Genomic DNA, 20770 nt, shown 5'->3' with positions numbered 1-20770 from the left:
ATGGATACTCTGCAAATCACATTCAAGTGCCTGGCAGAGGGTTAATCAAACCACCTTTACAATTCTCTATTATTCCAATCTCGTGTAGTTCGCGGAAAGAATGAACACCCACATCTTTCCGTATGAGCTCTGATTTCCCTTATTTTATTGGGTTTGATCGTTCGTCCCTGTATAGGTCGGTGTCAACAAAATATTTTCGCATTCGGAGGAGAAAGTTGGTGATTGGAATTTCGTGAGAAGATTCCGTCGCAACGAAAAACGCCTTTCTTTTAATGATTTCTAGCCCAAATCCAGTATCATATCTGTGACACTCTCTCCCATATTTCGCGATAAGACAAAACGTGCTGCATTTCTTTGAACTTTTTCGATGAACTCCGTCAGTGCTATCTGGTAAGGATCCCACAACGCGTAGCAGTACTCTAAAACAGGACGGACAAGCGTAGTGTAGGCAGTCTCCTTAGTAGGTCTGTTACATTTTCTAAGTGTCCTGCCAATAAAACGTAGTCTTTGGTTAGCCTACCCCACAACATTTTCTGTGTGTTCCTTCAAATTTAAGTTGTTCGTAATTGTAATACCTAAGTATTTAGTTAAATTTACGGCTTATCGATTAGATCTGGGATCCTTACCGGATATAACTGACAGAATACATAGAGAAGATCCAACGAAGAGCGGCGTATTTCGTCACAGGATCGTTATCACTTTAGCTGTAAGTCTTACACGTGATATCCAATAACTGAAAATACGTCCTTCCATGAACCACGGACCTTGCCGTTGGTGGGGAGGCTTGCGTGCCTCAGCGATACAGATGGCCGTACCGTAGGTGCAACCACAACGGAGGGGTATCTGTTGAGAGGCCAGACAAACGTGTGGTTCCTGAAGAGGGGCAGCAGCCTTTTCAGTAGTTGCAGGGGCAACAGTCTGGATGATTGACTGATCTGGCCTTGCAACACTAACCACAACGGCCTTGCTGTGCTGGTACTGCGAACAGCTGAAAGCAAGAGGAAACTACAGACGTAATTTTTCCGGAGGGCATGCAGCTTTACTGTATGATTAAACGATGATGGCGTCCTCTTGGATAAAATATTCCGGAAGTCAAAAAGCCCCCCATTCGCATCTCCGGTCGGTGACTATTCAAGAGGCCGTCGTTATCAGGAGAAAGAAAACTGGCGTTCTACGGATCGGAGCCTGGAATGTCAGATCCCTTAATCGGGCAGGTAGGTTAGAAAATTTAAAAAGGGAAATGGACAGGTTAAAGTTAGATATAGTGGGAATTAGTGAAGTTCAGTGGCAGGAGGAACAAGACTTTTGGTCAGCTGAATACAGGATTATAAATACAAAATCAAATAGGGGTAATGCAGGAGTAGGTTTAATAATGAATAAAAAAATAAGAGTGCGGGTAAGCTACTACCAACAGCATAGTGAACGCATTATTGTGGCCAAGATAGACACAAAGCCCATGCGTACTACAGTAGTACAAGTTTATATGCCAACTAGCTCTGCAGATGATCAAGAAATTGATAAACTCTATGATGAGATAAAAGAAATTATTCAGGTAGTGAAGGAAGACGAAAATTTAATAGTCATGGGTGACTGGAATCCGAGAGTAGGAAAAGGGAGAGAAGGAAACATAGTGGGTGAATATGGATTGGGGGAGAGAAATGAAAGAGGAAGCCGTCTGGTAGAATTTTGCACAGAGCATAACTTAATCATAGCTAACACTTGGCTCAAGAATCATAATAGATGATTGTATACATGGAAGAATCCTGGAGATACTAGAAGGTATCAGATAAATTATATAATGGTAAGACAGAGATTTAGGAATCGGGTTTTAAATTGTAAGACATTTCCAGGGGCAGATGTGGACTATGACCACAATCTATTGGATTAAAACTGGAGAAACTGTAAAAAGTTGGGAATTTAAGGAGATGGGACCTCGATAAACTGACTAAACCAGAGGTTGTACAGAGTTTAAGGGAGAGCATAAGGGAACAATTGACAGGAATGGGGGAAAGGAATACAGTAGAAGAAGAATGGGTAGCTCTGAGGGATGAAATAGTGAAGGCAGCAGAGGATCAAGTAGGTAAAAGGACGAGGGCTGGTAGAAATCCTTGGGTACCAGAAGAAATATTGAATTTAATTGGTGAAAGGAGAAAACATAAGAACGCAGTAAATGAACCAGGCAAAACGGAACACAACAGTCTCAAAAATGAGATCGACAGGAAGTGCAAAATGGCTAAGCAGGGATGGCTAGAGGACAAATGTAAGGATGTAGAGGCTTATCTCACTAGGGTTAAGATAGATACTGCCTACAGGAAAATTAAAGAGACCTTTGGAGAAAAGAGATCCACCTATATGAATATCAAGAGCTCAGATGGCAAACCAGTTCTAAGGAAAGAAGGGAAGGCAGAAAGGTGGAAAGAGTATATAGAGGGTCTATACAAGGGCGATGTACTTGAGGACAATATTATGGAAATTGAAGAGGATGTAGATGAAGATGAAATGGGAAATACGATACTGCGTGAAGAGTTTGACAGAGCACTGAAAGACCTGAGTCGAAACAAGGCCACGGGAGTAGACAACATTCCATTGGAACTACTGACGGCCTTGGGAGAGCCAGTCCTGAGAAAACTCTACCATCTGGCGAGCAAGACATATGAGACATGCGAAATACCCTCAGACTTCAAGAAGAATATAATAATTCCAATCCCAAAGAAAGCAGGTGTTGACAGATGTGAAAATTACCGAACTATCAGTTTAATAAGTCACAGCTGCAAAATACTGACGCGAATTCCTTACAGACGAATTGAAAAACTAGTAGAAGCCGACCTCGGCGAAGATCAGTTTGGACTTCGCAGAAATGTTTGGAAAACGTGAGGCTATACTGACCCTACGACTTATCTTAGAAAATAGGTTAAGGAAAGGCAGACCTACATTTCTAGCATCTGTAGACTTAGAGAATGCTTTTGATAATGTTGACTGGAATACTCTCTTTCAGATTATAAAGGTGGCAGGGGTAAAATACAGAGAGCGAAAGGCTATTTACAATTTGTACAGAGATCAGATGGCAGTTATAAAAGTCGAGGGGCATGAAAGGAAGCAGTGGTTGGGAAGGGAGTGAGACAGGGTTGTAGCCTGTCCCCGATGTTATTCAATCTGTATATTGAGCAAGCGGTAAAGGAAAGAAAAGAAAAATTCGGAGTAGTTATCAAAATCCATGGTGAAGAAATAAAGACTTTGAGGTTCGCCGATGACATTGTAATTCTGTCAGAGACAGAGACAGCAAAGGACTTGCAAGAGCAGTTGAACGGAATGGACAGTGTCTTGAAAGGAGGATATAAGATGAACATCAACAAAAGCAAAACGAGGATAATGGAATGCAGTCGAATTAAATCGGGTGATGCTGAGGATATTAGATTAGGAAATGAGACGCTTAAAGTAGTAAATGAGTTTTGCTATTTGGGGAGCAAAATAACTGATGTTGGTCAAAGTAGAGGGGACATAAAATGTAGACTGGCAATGGCGAGGAAAGCGTTTCTGAAGAAGAGAAATTTGTTAACATCGAGTATAGATTTAAGTGTCAGGAAGACGTTTCTGAATGTGTTTGTATGGAGTGTAGCCGTGTATGGAAGTGAAGCATGGACGATAATTAGTTTGGACAAGAAGAGAATAGAAGCTTTCGAAATGTGGTTGTACAGAAGAATGCTGAAGATTAGATGGGTAGATCACATAGCTAATGAGGAGGTATTGAAAATAATTGGGCAGAAGAGGATTTTGTGGCACAATTTGACAAGAAGAAGGGACCGGTTGGTAGGACATGTTCTGAGGCTTCAAGGGATCACAAATTTAGCACTGTAGGGCAGCGTGGAGGATAAAAATTGTAGAGGGAGACCAAGAGATGAATAAACTAAGCAGATTCAGAAGGATGTAGGCTGCAGTAGGTACTGGGATATGAAGCAGCTTGCACAGGATAGAGTAGCATGGAGAGCTGCATCAAACCAGTCTCAGGACTGAAGACAAGAACAACAACAACGTTCTCAAGTAGCAGATTCATGAGCTAAGAAAGAGTTTTTGAAAATATATAAACATTCTAGAAATGAACACCATCTTAATGCATTAACAGGGACTTGTGAATGTTCCTCTCCAGGTGGATCAACGATAATCAACCGGATGCTGCAGGGCAGCAATGACACATTCTTGTTTTTTTTCTGAAGTATTCGCAGACCAGTCAGCTATCACGAAGGTCTTGTGAAGAGTATGTTTCGTCCTTCCACTCATGTTGAATGCTATATGACTTCACTAGCATACAGGAGGCTTGAGAGGGAAAAAGAAGAACAGAGATGTCATAAACATGCTTCGTTTATTTCTACAGGTAATTAGGAACATATACATACTCAAGAAAGATCGCAATCCTATACCTACGTCAAGCGTACATACTATCATGTCGTGACACGTGACACACTTCAAACTACTGAGTAATATCTCCTTCCATGTAGAAGATACTGTATAAGCGTAAGGCTGGCAACTGAATCTCTGGTCGATTTCATTCTGTATGGAAAAGCTGCTGCACACAAAGTTCCTGAGGGTCTGTTCCAGCATGTAATCGACTCTGCGTTGTTAAAAACATTTATTGCTGGTGGGAAGTCGCCAGCATTGATCTTGAAGTCACCTGATATCATTGTCGGTTTTGTTTGAGTAAAGATTCCTGCAGTCGCTACTGATTTGCCACACAGCCTAACTACTCTGTAGGGGTTAATATTACTTTCGTACATCTATAACGTGCGTTGTCAAGAATCATACCTGGGTTGAATTCACAATCAGAAAATACTTCAACATCACGACGTATAATTCACTACAATTTAGGGTGAAAGACGTATTGGAAATGTATATTTACTTCTGCCAAGACGTGGATAGTCCACAATATCATCTGGAAATAAGAGAATGAAACGAGTTAAATCCTAGACCCACGGTACACGACGCCCATACACATACACGAGAATATTGATGGCGCTTACATGATATTCATTGGTTCGATGGAGATTGACGTTTCATGATGGTGATATTACCTCACTGATGGCTCATTGTTAACTTAAATAATTACTTATTAATGTTATATATATATATATATATATATATATATATATATATATATATATATATATTAATTTCGCAACATAATATTGGTAATTTCATGACAAAAATTGTGTGGTCGGTGCATTACATTGGTATGTGCGGGGGAACCTAATGATTGAATCTTTGTTACAATTGAAGATTATGTTGAATCTGTGAAATGAACATGTTATCACAACTCTCTGTGGAACCTATTACTAAATTTACTGCGCCACACCGACCACATGGCTCAAACCACATATTATTAGGCAGATGATTGTCTACCAGAAACACTATTACTGTACGGTTACCATCTTCAAGCTTCTTTATTCCCTAATTGAGTTCTAACAGCTACAACCCTGTCTCACTCCATTCTCAACCATTGCTTCCCTTTCATGTCCCTCGACTCTTATAAGTGCCTTCTGGTTTCCGAACAAATTGTTAACAGCCTTTCGCTACCCGTATTTTACCCTTGCCACATTCAGAATTTGAAAGAGAGTATTCCAGTCAACATTGTCAAAAGCTTGCTCTTAGTTTACAGATGCTAGAAATGTAGGTTTGCCTTTCCTTAATCTATTTTCTAAGATAAGTCGTAGGGTCAATATTGACTCACGTTTTCCAACATTTCTGATGAGTCCAAACTGATCCTCCCCGAGGTCGGCTTCTACTAGTTTTCAATTCGTCTGTAAAGAATTCGCGTTAGTATTTTGCAGCCGTGACTTATTAAGCTTATAGTTCGGTAATTTTCACACCTGTCATCACTTTCTTTCTTTGGGATTGGAATTATTATATTCTTATTGAAGTCTGAGGGTATTTCGCATGTCTCATACATCTTGCTCACCAGATGGTAGAGTTTTGTCAGGACTGGCTTTCCCAAGGCCGTCAGTAGTTCCAATGGAATGTTGTCTACTCCCGTGGCCTTGTTTCGACTCAGGTCTTTCAGTGCTCTGTCAAACTCTTCACGCAGTATCGTATCTCCCATTTCATCTTCATCTACATCCTCTTCAATTTCCATAATATTGTCCTCAAGTACATCGCCCTTGTGTAGACCCTCTATATACTCTTTTCACCTTTCTGCCTTTCCTTCTTTCCTTAGAACTGGTTTGCCATCTGAGCTCTTGATATTCATACGGGTGGTTCTCTTTTCTCCAAAGGTCTCTTAAAATTTTCTGTAGGGGGCATCTGTCTTACCCCTAGTGAGATAAGCCTCTACATCCTTACATTTGTCCTTTAGCCAACCCTGCTTAGCCATTTTGCACTTCCTATCGATCTCATATTTGAGACTTTTGTGTTCCTTTTTGTCTGGTTCATTTACTGCATTATTATATTTTCTCCTTTCATCAATTAAATTCGATATCTCATCCCTTAGGCAAGGATTTCTACTAGCCCCCGTCTTTCTACGTACTTGATCCTCTGCTGCCTTCACTATTTCATCTCTCAAAGCTACCCATTCTTCTTCTACTGCATTTCTTTCCTCCATTCTTGTCAATCGTTCCCTAATGATCTCTCTGAAACTCTGTACAGCTTCTGGTGCTTTCAGTTTATCCATGACCCATCTCCTTAAATTTCTACCTTTTTGCACTTTCTTCAGTTTTAATATACTTTTAAAAACGAATAAATTGTGTCATAGTCCACATCTGCCTCTGGAGATGTCTTATAATTTAAAAACTGGTTCCTAAATCTCTTTCTTACCATTATATAATCCATCTGAAACCTTCCAGTGTCTCCTGGCCTCTTTCACATTTACAACCTTCGTTCATGTTTCTTAAACCAAGCGTTAGCTATGATTAAGTTTTGCTGTGTGCAAAATTCTGCCAGGCGGCTTCCTGTTTCATTCCTTACCCCCATTCCATATTCACCTGCTACTTTACCTTCTCTTCCTTTTCCTGCTATCGAGTTCCAGTCCCCCACGACTATTAAATTTGTGTCTCCCTTCAATATCTTAATAATTTCTTTTATCTCATCATACATTTCTTCAATCTCTTTGTCGCCTGCGGAGCTAGTTGGCATATAAACTTGTACTACTGCGGTATGCGTGGGCTTCGTGTCTATTTTGGCTACGTTTACTATGCTGTTCGTAGTAACGTACCCACTCTCCTATTATTATCTATTTTTAAACCTACTCCTGCATAACCCCTATTTGTTTTTGTATTTATAAAATCTTGTTCCTCCTGCCACCGAACTTCACTATTTCCAGTATATCAGACTCATACCTGTCCATTTCCCTTTTCAAATTTTCTAACCTACCTGCCCAATTAAGGGATCTGACATTCCTATCTCCAGTCTGTAGAACGCCATTGTTTTTCTCCTGATAACGACGTCGCCCTGAGTAGTACCCACCCAGAGATACGAATGGGGGACTATTTTACCGCAGAAATATTTTATCAAAGAGGACACCATCATCATTTAACCATACAGTAAAGCTGTATACTGAAACTAAATTTTGTGATTCTGAACCCATTAACAATAGGTCTTTTTCACATTCTTAGGAAGACTGCACACTTTTCAGCTCATGTGATCAAATTATGTCATGTAGAAACTGCTTCAGTAGTTCACCCACCCGATAATAATTCTTCAGACACGAACTTTGTATTTTAGTCCTTCTTACGCAATGTCTATGTTGAAATAAAGACGTCTATTATCGACACATGAATGTAACGTGCCTACTGCTGCTCAGTAATTGTATGGAGGTGGACTGTACACAAGTTTTGTGGTCGCTGTTATTTATCCCTATTAACCGTCTGAGCGGACCGTGTAACTATACCTTGAGGCAGCAGTCTTCGTTATCAAAGATGGCAAATCGATGCCAGATGGAAAATCTCAAACACCAGTCAATACAAAAAAAGGTCAAGTGCTGTTTGTTTTTCACTCACGTATTTCACCTCCATTATATGCATTCCATGTTACAGCATATGACTTTAACAAAGTTCACAGTACATATTATCCTTTGTGCTTTCACTCTTTACGTCTTCTCTGAGTTTCCCGTAAGAAGAGACGTTATGACCATTGCCTTGCTCGACAAGATTCTGTGTTCCGCAACGAGTCTTCAAGGCGGGGTGACGTTTTCTTGGAATGACTGCCCTGAGCACCAGGTGCCTCCATGCACGGGAATCCAGGTGCACATCGCACCTACAGTGCAAATATGCTGCGTCTACTTTCGTTCTAAAGACATGGGAACAGAAACAAAATTTCTCGCGCAATATGTGGCCCGAAACAAACACTCACTTACTAAAATAGCAAAAATACATGCTTAAGGTCATGACTATCCTTCGTCGGATACAAAGACAGAGGGAATAACACACCACTTTCTGAAAGTGATTTATTACCTCTCAAAGCATATCTTACTTTTATGCCTGAGACCTTCTATCGTTTTGTATTAATTTTGACTTCTTGAGTCTCCAAGACTGCAGCCATCTCCTAGTGAGAAGTTACCTCTTGAGATCGCTAAGAATTTGCTATTTAACTAGTTCTGCAACCTAATACCCAGTCCCAGCAGTGATTCCCAATATCACCAACAGTCTACAAATAACGTAAGGAGTCCTGAGAGACTCAAGAAGAGATCTAACTACCGGGTGATCAAAAAGTCAATACATATTTGAAAACTGAATAAATCACGGAATAATGTAGATAGAGAGGTACAAATTGACACACATGCTTGGAGTGACATGGGGTTAGAGGAATAGTAAACTGCTGTCAGTTTCGTGCTCTAAAGTAAACACAATTTTGCTATGCGTGACGTTGAACATTTTTACAATTGTATCATTGACTTCATTGGAACGTCAACAAACAACAAAGTATGGTCTGTGTGTCGTTTATAACAAACAATTTTATCCACAATGGATTGGTAAAACTTTGAAACATTGTCTTCTAAATCACCAAAAAAATGTCAGCAATGGTACGTGAAAAGCTGGACCTCTTGGCTAAACCATTGTCTTGAACATAAGACTTACGAGTAATACTGAAATGGTGAAAACTTGTAAACAGCTGTAAAAGTTCAGTGAATTCGATGGTCTCTTCTCTTGAAATTTTACTGAACTTAAGTAAATTTCTTTTCCTTTTCACTATCATGTCATTAACTGGAACACTGGAGCATATATGAATGTCCAGTGAAACCAAACAGCAAGTGTCAGATCGATCACAGTCATCTATGATGTACAGAATAGTTATTTTCATAGACTTAAATTTAATAGGTATTTGGTTGAGCAGTGTACTTATACTCTGCGCTTGTTGGTACAGTTCACTATTGGACGAACTGGATGGCGATTCTTATTTATCTTCAGCTGTGATTTTAATTTATAAACAGTTAATAGCAACAAAGATAGGAATAAGCAACAACAGGGCTCCTTATCAGTCAATTTTCGTCTATGGGTGATCAACAAAACTAACATTACATTTGATAATGAGGAAGTATTAAAGTTAAATAGAGGGCTAAAGCTTAATACTGAACCGCCATTTAAGGAAAACATCATGAATAAAATAACTGCTCTCGCTAAAATGACAACTAAACCTAACAAATTAAATAATAATGAAATGGGTCTCGTCAGTCATAAGATGCTGAAATTAGTCAAGACTGAACTGAACAAAGCAAATCAATAAGAATCATAAGACTAAAGTTGACCAATTAATCGTCAGTTCCATAAATAAGAAGCTTAATTAAAAGAAGGCCATTGCCAAAAAGCAGAGAAACGTAATACAGTCGTAATATTAAAGGTGGAGCAGTACGCTGGGAAGATATTAGCTTTTTTGTCGAAAATGACTAAAGGCCTTAACATCAGACTTCCAAGGCAAACTAAAAAATATTAAAACTAAAAAATATTAAACGCTTGAATTTCCTGCTAAAAGACGTTGAAAAGAGAATATGTATTATTATATTAGATTATAGCTGAAGATACATAAGGATCAACATCCAGTTGTCCAAATAGTGAATTGTAGAAACAGTCGAAACAGTCCAGTCTATAAAATAACTAGACTGCTCGACCAAATTTCTAAAAACTTTCATCTATGACAACAAGTATTCGGTAAGTGACAGTGCGACTCTAATCGATGAAAATAAGGAAAAACCAATCACTGGTGCTTCCCGTTTGGTTTCACTGCATGGCTCTATAGCGATTAAGCGGCAAACTGATAATACTGAAAACAGCAAAATGAAGGCAAGGGCTATTGATTTTCTTATTACAATCTTCAGAAACTGATAGAAGATTGCTTGTTGTCGCTGTCTGCTCTTCAATAGTAGGCACTGGTTTTATGAAGAAACAGAGGTGGATGAATGCCGGAGAATTACTAGTGTAAGCCAATTGTCTCCAATCCCTACATTTATTAGAAGCTAATCAGATCATGTTCACAAGACTTGTACCGAACCGACTAGGCATCTGACTGATGTAATAACCCTTTGGTATTAAGCTGTCATTGTTATTCGCTGATTTATCTTGAAAATGGCCAAACAAAGAATGTTCAAGATAATTAGTTTCCTCTTTTTATTAAATCTGAGGACCATTATTGCTCTTGTTGTTTTGGAGAACGATGTGTGAAAAAATTTCTCTTCTTCTTTTATTTAACAAATCGACAATCACTGGTTTTACAGTAATAAATAATTCTGAAATTGACTGTAATGATTGTCATCCATTTATCACTCATAGCATTCTTCAATACGACAATAATATCTTACCGAACAATCGCATTGTGCATTGAAGAATACAGTAAAATTATGAAGTTCGGAAACTAGATTAGTGAACAGAAACTATATTTCAGTGGTTGCATTGCCTACCTAAAGCCGACTTCAGCTATACCTATTTTTAAAATAATTTCCACATGAAAAGGCCTCAGTCCAGAACGGTCATCGGTATGGAAGTGACATTAAATTACCATGATCGTGTTGTGACAAGATTGTAGATTACTTTCTATAAACAAATTTCTCTTCGCAGACTTTATTGTTATGCTGGTCTGCAGTAACAATTTCGGCGCTTTAATCTGACAGTTGTTTGTTGTTGTGGTCTTCAGTTCAGAGACTAGTTTGATGCAGGTCCCCATGCTACTCTATCCCGTGCAAGTTTCTTCATCTCCCAGTACCTACTGCAACCCACATCCGTCTGAATCTGTCTACTGTATTCATCTCTTGGTCTCCCTCTACGATTTTTACCCTCCACGCTGCCCTACAATACTAAATTGGTGATCCCTTGATGCCTCAGAACATGTCCTACCAACCAATTTCTCTTCTCCCCAATCCTATTCAATACTTCCTCATTAGTTATGTGATCTACCCACCTAATCTTGTGCATTCTTCTGTAGCACCACATTTCGAAAGCTTCTATTCTCTTCTTGGCCAAACTAGTTATCGTCCATGTTTCACTTCCATACATGGCTACACTCCATACAAATACTTTCAGAAATGACTTCCTGACACTTAAATCTATACTCGATGTTAACAAATTTCTCTTCTTGAGAAACGCTTTCCTTGCCATTGCCAGTCTACATTTTATATCCTCTCTACTTCGACCATCATAAGTTATTTTGCTCCCCAAATAGCAAAACTCCTTTACTACTTTAAGTGTCTCGTTTCCTAATCTAATTCCCTCAGCATCACCCGACTTTATTCGACTACATTCCATTATCCTCGTTTTGCTTTTGTTGATGTTCATCTTATATCCTCCTTTCAAGACACTATCCATTCCCTTCAACTGCTCTTCCAAGTCCTTTGCTGTCTCTGAGAGAATTACGATGTCATCGGCGAACCGCAACATTTTTATTTCTTCTCCATGGATTTTAATACCTACTCCGAAATTTTCTTTTGTTTTCTTTTCTGGTTGCTCAATATACAGATTGAAGAAAATCTGGGAGAGGCTACAACCCTGTCTCACTCCCTTCCCAACCACTGCTTCCTTTCATGCTCCTCGACTCTTATAACTGCCATCTGGTTTCTGTACAAATTGGATCTGACAGTAACAATACCATTCTGACATCTAGAACACATTCTGGGCGGTGTTGATGATTATATAAGAACGACGAACATCCGTCTGATTTAGCACTATTGCACGTCAAGTAGCACTTTCATGCGCTCTGTTCTTTCCCCCGCAGGCTCTCACACTTTCTTCGACCGGTACGGAGACAACGGCGGACACAATGGGTTACCTGATGACTCTGCTCGGACTGCACCCAGAATGGCAAGATAAGGCACAGCGCGAGCTAGACGATGTTTTCGGGGCCGGAGGCGACTACCTGAGGCCAGTCACCACTGCAGACTTTGCCCAGCTTCCAGTACTCGACGCCATCGTCAAGGTATGTTGGAAGATATATGCTGGAAGATAGCCTAACCGATTTTAATGGTTATCTTCTTTTCCAAGAATCGGCTACCAAAAATTAAGCAGCTGCAGCTACCATCGTTACAAAATGTTCCTTATTCTAAACTCAGCTGCACTTTATTTATTTATTTTATTTATTTATTTATTTATTTATTTAACCTGGCAAGATTAGGGTCATCAGGCCCTCTCTTACATCTAACCAAGCATCCTACTTATTTTACATTCATATGTTTTAGTAGGCATGTTAAACTACATCTAATACAAAAAGTGAAATAAACAATTAGAAAGGTACACCTGGAAAAATTCATTATTGAAGAGAAAGATTTTAGACAGGAGTGCTGGCAGCAGGGAGTATGAGGAAGACTCATGGTGAAGGGAGGAGAAGAATAGGGAGACATGATGAAACATAATTAAGGAAATGCACTTTAAATGTTATAGTGTGCAGAACTCATTCCCTTTAACGAAGTAACGAAATGTAAGTAATTTTGAAACTAACTTTTATAAAAACATGCAACTCCAAGGAGGATACGTCCGACTTTATGCCATAGATGAAGTATATGCCAGCATACAAGTAACTAGAGTGACGCAACAGTAATCGGTGTCTCTGTCTGAGAATTCAGTGTGTGTCAAAGTCCCATGTGCAGATCGTAGTCTCTGAGTGGCGAGGCAATGGATGCGTGAAGAGCTCAATATCCTTTCTTCCAGGAATGCTTCTGTGAAGTTTGGAAGGTAGGAGACGAGGTACTGGCGGAATTAAAGCTGTGAGGACGGGGTGGGAGTCGTGGTTGGGTAGCTCAGCTGGTAGAGCACTTCTCGCGAAAGGGAAAGGTCCCGAGTTCGAGTCTCGGTCCGTCACATACTTTTAATCTGCCACGAAGTTTCAGAGCTCAATAAGTTCATCGCTGATACAGAAATTTCTTGTCACGTCTTCGATAACTGTTCTTCTTAACTGAGAATTAAACAATGTAGCCTTTATAAGAATGAATCAGTCTCCAGAATGAGATTTTCACTATGCAGCGGAGTGTGCGCTGATATGAAACTTCCTGGCAGATCAAAACTGTGTGCCCGACCGAGACTCGAACTCGGGTCCTTTGCCTTTCGCGGGCAAGTGCTCTACCAACTGAGCTACCGAAGCACGACTCACGTCCGGTACTCACAGCTTTACTTCTGCCAGTATCCGTCTCCTACCTTCCAAACTTTACAGAAGCTCTTCTGCGAAACTTGCAGAACTAGCACTCCTGAAAGAAAGGATATTGCGGAGACATGGCTTAGCCACAGCCTGGGGGATGTTTCCAGAATGAGATTTTCACTCTGCAGCGGAGTGTGCGCTGATATGAAACTTCCTGGCAGATCAAAACTGTGTGCCCGAACGAGACTCGAACTCGGGACCTTTGCCTTTCGCGGGCAAGTGCTCTACCAACTGAGCTACCGAAGCACGACTCACGTCCGGTACTCACAGCTTTACTTCTGCCAGTATCCGTCTCCTACCTTCCAAACTTTACAGAAGCTCTTCTGCGAAACTTGCAGAACTAGCACTCCTGAAAGAAAGGATATTGCGGAGACATGGCTTAGCCACAGCCTGGGGGATGTTTCCAGAATGAGATTTTCACTCTGCAGCGGAGTGTGCGCTGATATGAAACTTCCTGGCAGATCAAAACTGTGTGCCCGACCGAGACTCGAACTCGGGACCTTTGCCTTTCGCGGGCAAATGCTCTACCAACTGAGCTACCGAAGCACGACTCACGTCCGGTACTCACAGCTTTACTTCTGCCAGTATCCGTCTCCTACCTTCCAAACTTTACAGAAGCTCTTCTGCGAAACTTGCAGAACTAGCACTCCTGAAAGAAAGGATATTGCGGAGACATGGCTTAGCCACAGCCTGGGGGATGTTTCCAGAATGAGATTTTCACTCTGCAGCGGAGTGTGCGCTGATATGAAACTTCCTGGCAGATCAAAACTGTGTGCCCGACAGAGACTCGAACTCGGGACCTTTGCCTTTCGCGGGCAAGTGCTCTACCAACTGAGCTACCGAAGCACGACTCACATCCGGTACTCACAGCTTTACTTCTGCCAGTATCCGTCTCCTACCTTCCAAACTTTACAGAAGCTCTTCTGCGAAACTTGCAGAACTAGCACTCCTGAAAGAAAGGATATTGCGGAGACATGGCTTAGCCACAGCCTGGGGGATGTTTCCAGAATGAGATTTTCACTCTGCAGCGGAGTGTGCGCTGATATGAAACTTCCTGGCAGATCAAAACTGTGTGCCCGACCGAGACTCGAACTCGGGTCCTTTGCCTTTCGCGGGCAAGTGCTCTACCAACTGAGCTACCGAAGCACGACTCACGTCCGGTACTCACAGCTTTACTTCTGCCAGTATCCGTCTCCTACCTTCCAAACTTTACAGAAGCTCTTCTGCGAAACTTGCAGAACTAGCACTCCTGAAAGAAAGGATATTGCGGAGACATGGCTTAGCCACAGCCTGGGGGATGTTTCCAGAATGAGATTTTCACTCTGCAGCGGAGTGTGCGCTGATATGAAACTTCCTGGCAGATCAAAACTGTGTGCCCGACCGAGACTCGAACTCGGGACCTTTGCCTTTCGCGGGCAAGTGCTCTACCAACTGAGCTACCGAAGCACGACTCACGTCCGGTACTCACAGCTTTACTTCTTGCAGTATCCGTCTCCTACCTTCCAAACTTTACAGAAGCTCTTCTGCGAAACTTGCAGAACTAGCACTCCTGAAAGAAAGGATATTGCGGAGACATGGCTTAGCCACAGCCTGGGGGATGTTTCCAGAATGAGATTTTCACTCTGCAGCGGAGTGTGCGCTGATATGAAACTTCCTGGCAGATCAAAACTGTGTGCCCGACCGAGACTCGAACTCGGGACCTTTGCCTTTCGCGGGCAAGTGCTCTACCAACTGAGCTACCGAAGCACGACTCACGTCCGGTACTCACAGCTTTACTTCTGCCAGTATCCGTCTCCTACCTTCCAAACTTTACAGAAGCTCTTCTGCGAAACTTGCAGAACTAGCACTCCTGAAAGAAAGGATATTGCGGAGACATGGCTTAGCCACAGCCTGGGGGATGTTTCCAGAATGAGATTTTCACTCTGCAGCGGAGTGTGCGCTGATATGAAACTTCCTGGCAGATCAAAACTGTGTGCCCGAACGAGACTCGAACTCGGGACCTTTGCCTTTCGCGGGCAAGTGCTCTACCAACTGAGCTACCGAAGCACGACTCACGTCCGGTACTCACAGCTTTACTTCTGCCAGTATCCGTCTCCTACCTTCCAAACTTTACAGAAGCTCTTCTGCGAAACTTGCAGAACTAGCACTCCTGAAAGAAAGGATATTGCGGAGACATGGCTTAGCCACAGCCTGGGGGATGTTTCCAGAATGAGATTTTCACTCTGCAGCGGAGTGTGCGCTGATATGAAACTTCCTGGCAGATCAAAACTGTGTGCCCGACCGAGACTCGAACTCGGGACCTTTGCCTTTCGCGGGCAAATGCTCTACCAACTGAGCTACCGAAGCACGACTCACGTCCGGTACTCACAGCTTTACTTCTGCCAGTATCCGTCTCCTACCTTCCAAACTTTACAGAAGCTCTTCTGCGAAACTTGCAGAACTAGCACTCCTGAAAGAAAGGATATTGCGGAGACATGGCTTAGCCACAGCCTGGGGGATGTTTCCAGAATGAGATTTTCACTCTGCAGCGGAGTGTGCGCTGATATGAAACTTCCTGGCAGATCAAAACTGTGTGCCCGACCGAGACTCGAACTCGGGACCTTTGCCTTTCGCGGGCAAGTGCTCTACCAACTGAGCTACCGAAGCACGACTCACATCCGGTACTCACAGCTTTACTTCTGCCAGTATCCGTCTCCTACCTTCCAAACTTTACAGAAGCTCTTCTGCGAAACTTGCAGAACTAGCACTCCTGAAAGAAAGGATATTGCGGAGACATGGCTTAGCCACAGCCTGGGGGATGTTTCCAGAATGAGATTTTCACTCTGCAGCGGAGTGTGCGCTGATATGAAACTTCCTGGCAGATCAAAACTGTGTGCCCGACCGAGACTCGAACTCGGGTCCTTTGCCTTTCGCGGGCAAGTGCTCTACCAACTGAGCTACCGAAGCACGACTCACGTCCGGTACTCACAGCTTTACTTCTGCCAGTATCCGTCTCCTACCTTCCAAACTTTACAGAAGCTCTTCTGCGAAACTTGCAGAACTAGCACTCCTGAAAGAAAGGATATTGCGGAGACATGGCTTAGCCACAGCCTGGGGGATGTTTCCAGAATGAGATTTTCACTCTGCAGCGGAGTGTGCGCTGATATGAAACTTCCTGGCAGATCAAAACTGTGTGCCCGACCGAGACTCGAACTCGGGACCTTTGCCTTTCGCGGGCAAGTGCTCTACCAACTGAGCTACCGAAGCACGACTCACGTCCGGTACTCACAGCTTTACTTCTTGCAGTATCCGTCTCCTACCTTCCAAACTTTACAGAAGCTCTTCTGCGAAACTTGCAGAACTAGCACTCCTGAAAGAAAGGATATTGCGGAGACATGGCTTAGCCACAGCCTGGGGGATGTTTCCAGAATGAGATTTTCACTCTGCAGCGGAGTGTGCGCTGATATGAAACTTCCTGGCAGATCAAAACTGTGTGCCCGACCGAGACTCGAACTCGGGACCTTTGCCTTTCGCGGGCAAGTGCTCTACCAACTGAGCTACCGAAGCACGACTCACGTCCGGTACTCACAGCTTTACTTCTGCCAGTTTCGCAGAAGAGCTTCTGTAAAGTTTGGAAGGTAGGAGACGGATACTGGCAGAAGTAAAGCTGTGAGTACCGGACGTGAGTCGTGCTTCGGTAGCTCAGTTGGTAGAGCACTTGCCCGCGAAAGGCAAAGGTCCCGAGTTCGAGTCTCGGTCGGGCACACAGTTTTGATCTGCCAGGAAGTTTCATGAATCAGTCTTACTGTAGCATACTTTGGAGGGATTCTTTCTCAGTAAGGAAAATGTGCACTTATATTTTAATTTTCCCTTATGAGAAAAAGTGAACTTGTACTTCCTTTTACCCACTTTTCTAAGAGCAAAATCTTCTTTGCATGTCTTTCCATACATCACACAGATTTCCGTATTTTCTAGCGACAGATTAAAAAAACTGCATACACTTTTTAAGGTAAAGTGTTTCATTCACTCTGTTGAGCTGGGTAGTACGAAAGTGGATAGCTGTCACCCTCCTCCGTTGTGTGCCCTGATTGTGTTTGGTGGGGAAAAATTAACGGTAAAGAAAGTTTCTTCAGTTAGAAGACAAGAAAAAGTGCTATTCCCTCTGTATCTATAAAGGAAGATTTTGATATTTCCAATGGGAATCAGATAACTGAAATTTCTATGAAAACGGAGCTCAAGGCAGAAATTCAAAAACGGCAGCCCCATAATAAGAAAGGACTGGAACAGTAATACGGTATATTGGCCATAGTAATTCAAGAACGTATACACTTAACATGAAGTTACTGGCTATTTTAATACACGTTGTATGACATAGAACGTGAGTAATCAGATTTTAAATGAATGCTACTGAGATTTAGAAAAAGGAGGTAAATTACATTAACAGTATGATCAGTACAAGATTTGGTATGTAGGACATCCACAACTGAGAGACATGATAATTAATTTAGAGGGATCCGCTTCAGTTGTACTAATTATTTATTCAAACCATGACCGGTTTCGAAATTTTAAAATCCAATCTTCAGGCATGAAATTATTATATTTGGTAACGCATAACATGCGGTCGGGTCAGTCAGTGTAAGAGCTCGAATCACTGCGTGCTGGCGGAAACTGTCCATCGCCGAGCAGCCGCACAGTAGAAACACCAACTACAACTCAGGTTCCGCCAACATGCAATGATTGGAGCTCCAGCACTGACTGGCCCAACCGCATGTCATTTGTTACCAAATACAATAATTTCATACCCCTGAAGATGAGATTATAAAATTCCGAAACCAGTCGTGGTTTGAACAAACAATTAGTACAACTGAAGCGGATCCTTCTAAATTATTTTGTATTATCAGAGATCCAAGCAATGCTGAACCCAACACGGAAGACAAAGGCAACTTCTATAACTGTCATAATGAGTCATTAAGTATCAACGTGAAAGTTACAATAGAGGATGCAAATACCTTTACCTATTCAAATAGTTCAAATGGCTCTGAGCACTATGGGACTTAACATCCGAGGTCATCAGTCCCCTAGAACTTAGAACTACTTAAACCTAACTAACCTAAGAACATCACACACATCCATGCCCGAGTCAGGATTCGAACCTGCGACCGTAGCGGTCGCGCGGTTCCAGACTGAAGCGCCTAGAACCGCTCGCCCACATCGGCTGGCTTTTACCTATTCAGCAGCGAACTTTGGATTTGAAATAAGGCTGGCGAGTTAAACAATTAATTTTTTCCAGTATAGAAACACTATTACGTCTCTAAGTTGGCCATCCAACACTTCCTTTCCCAGCAGGCTCAAAACATGAAGGGAGGAAGATTAGTGTTTAACATCCCGTCGACAACGGAGTTGAAATGTTCAAATGTGTGTGGATTCCTATGGGACCAAACTGCCGAGGTCATCGGTCCCTAGACTCACACACTACTTAAACTAACTTATGCTACGAACAACTCACACACCCAAGCCCGAGGGAGGACTCGAACCCCCGGCGGGAAGGGCCGGACAACGAAGTCATGAGTGGAGCACAGGCTCTGATTAGAGAAAAATGAAAAAGGCAGTCAGCCGTGTCCTTCCAAAGGAACCATCCCGGCATTTGCGAGAACCTTAAGCGATTTAACCGAGCGAAGTGGCGCAATGGTTAGCACGCTGCACTCGCATTCGGAAGGAAAACGACTCAAACCCGCTTCCGGTCATCCTGGTTTAGTTTTGCGGACGTCCTTGCCGCAGGGGTAACACCGCTACCCGTCAGATCACTGAAGTCAAGCGCTGTCGGGCCAGGCTAGCTGCTGGCAAGCGGGGTGCAGTCATCCCTTGTGAGGCAAATTGAGGAGCTACGTGACTGAGAAGAAGCGGCTCCGATCTCGTAAACTGACATACGGCTGGGAGAGCGGTGTGCTGACCACATGCCCCTCCGTATCCGCATCCAGTGACGCCTGTGAGCTGAGGCTGACGCGGCGGCCGGTCGGTACCGTTGGGCCTTCCAAGGCCTGTTCGGACAGAGTTTATTTTCTTAAGCTATTTAAGGAAATCCCGAAAAACCTAAATCCGGATGGCAGGACGAAGATTTGAACAATCACCCTCCGGAATGCAAGTCCGGTGTGGTAACTAACCACCGTGCCACCTCTGTCGGTGGGCACGCTGATGATCTCAAAGTCTGCTCCTATCTTTAGATGACACGATGATTGTCTCCCGTTCATCGAGATCCACTGATATTGCCATGACTCTGAACCAATGTTTCCGTGTATCTTTCTTGACTTTATTTTTCGTTGTTCTCTTAGTCGCTCTGACAATTAATTGTTTTTTAAATTTTATTATTAATATATATTTCACTAGATACTACACATGCACACCAGAAAGTTGAAGAGATTATGTATTTGTTGAAAATTTTGTCATCTCCAAGTGACAGGCAACTTTCCCACTAAAGCCATCACATTAAAATTTACTTTGCAGCCAATCAAATAAAAATTCTTAGTTATACAGTGTGTTCGTAAAGTTGCTTTGAAATTAAAATATGTGATGCGTTATCAAAAATACGGTGGATAATTGTATTAGAAATAAATTAACAAGCTTACGTGGAATTTGATGTAGTCTCCTTCTAGCTACTGTCAGTAGGTAGCAATTCATTTATGCCAAAGTTGAATACACGACTGCAAGCTTCTGTGAAAGGCTTCTTTTGGAAGGGCGTTCAGAGCTTCTCTGTCATTGCCCTTTCAATGTCAGGCATGATGTCAAAACGCTTTCCTTTTAGCACGGTTTTAATTTTTAGGATGAGCCAGAAAGTCGCACGGTGTTAAATCTGGTGAATAAGGTGGACGTGGACAGGCAGGAAAACTTTCTCCTGCCACAAACTCTCGAATCAAAAATGAGGCGTGTCACGGCGTGCTATCGTGATGAAGGAAGCCATTGGCGCATTTTTTCTGGTCTCTTTCTTCGTCCATCGTTTCACAATCGTTGCAGTGCCCCCTTGTAAAATTCGGCGTTTACAGTTATTCCCCTAGGAACGAACTCTATCGCACTATGTCCTCAATATCGGAAAAACAATGAGCATGACTTTTGTGAGTAGGCTGTTTACGTTTTTATGTTGGTAACGTCACGTAGCGCTCTGTATGAAAATCACTGACTGTGCTGTGTGCAGTCTGTGGCTGGTTTG

General features: G+C 42.3%; 1 protein-coding gene and 2 non-coding genes across 5 annotated transcripts in view; 1 reads left to right on the top strand and 2 right to left on the bottom strand.

Moving 5' to 3' along the window:
• LOC126354972 (cytochrome P450 4g15-like) overlaps positions 1 to 20770 on the top strand; it is a 332675-nt gene that overhangs the window by 209098 nt on the left and 102807 nt on the right. For all 3 annotated transcript variants that reach the window (XM_050005056.1, XM_050005057.1, XM_050005058.1), the window contains one exon: positions 12178 to 12378. In XM_050005056.1, the coding sequence (XP_049861013.1) occupies positions 12178 to 12378 (201 nt within the window). The remainder of the gene's footprint in view (positions 1 to 12177; positions 12379 to 20770) is intronic.
• Trnas-cga (transfer RNA serine (anticodon CGA)) lies at positions 14063 to 14137 on the bottom strand. The gene has a single exon. It is a non-coding gene; the product is annotated as a tRNA-Ser (tRNA).
• Trnas-cga (transfer RNA serine (anticodon CGA)) lies at positions 15863 to 15937 on the bottom strand. Its single transcript has one exon. It is a non-coding gene; the product is annotated as a tRNA-Ser (tRNA).

The sequence above is a fragment of the Schistocerca gregaria genome, chromosome 3 (genome assembly GCF_023897955.1).
Source record: "Schistocerca gregaria isolate iqSchGreg1 chromosome 3, iqSchGreg1.2, whole genome shotgun sequence".
Taxonomy (NCBI): domain Eukaryota; kingdom Metazoa; phylum Arthropoda; class Insecta; order Orthoptera; family Acrididae; genus Schistocerca; species Schistocerca gregaria.
Note: the sequence above shows the minus strand (reverse complement) of the source record. Positions and strands in the feature narration are given on the sequence as shown.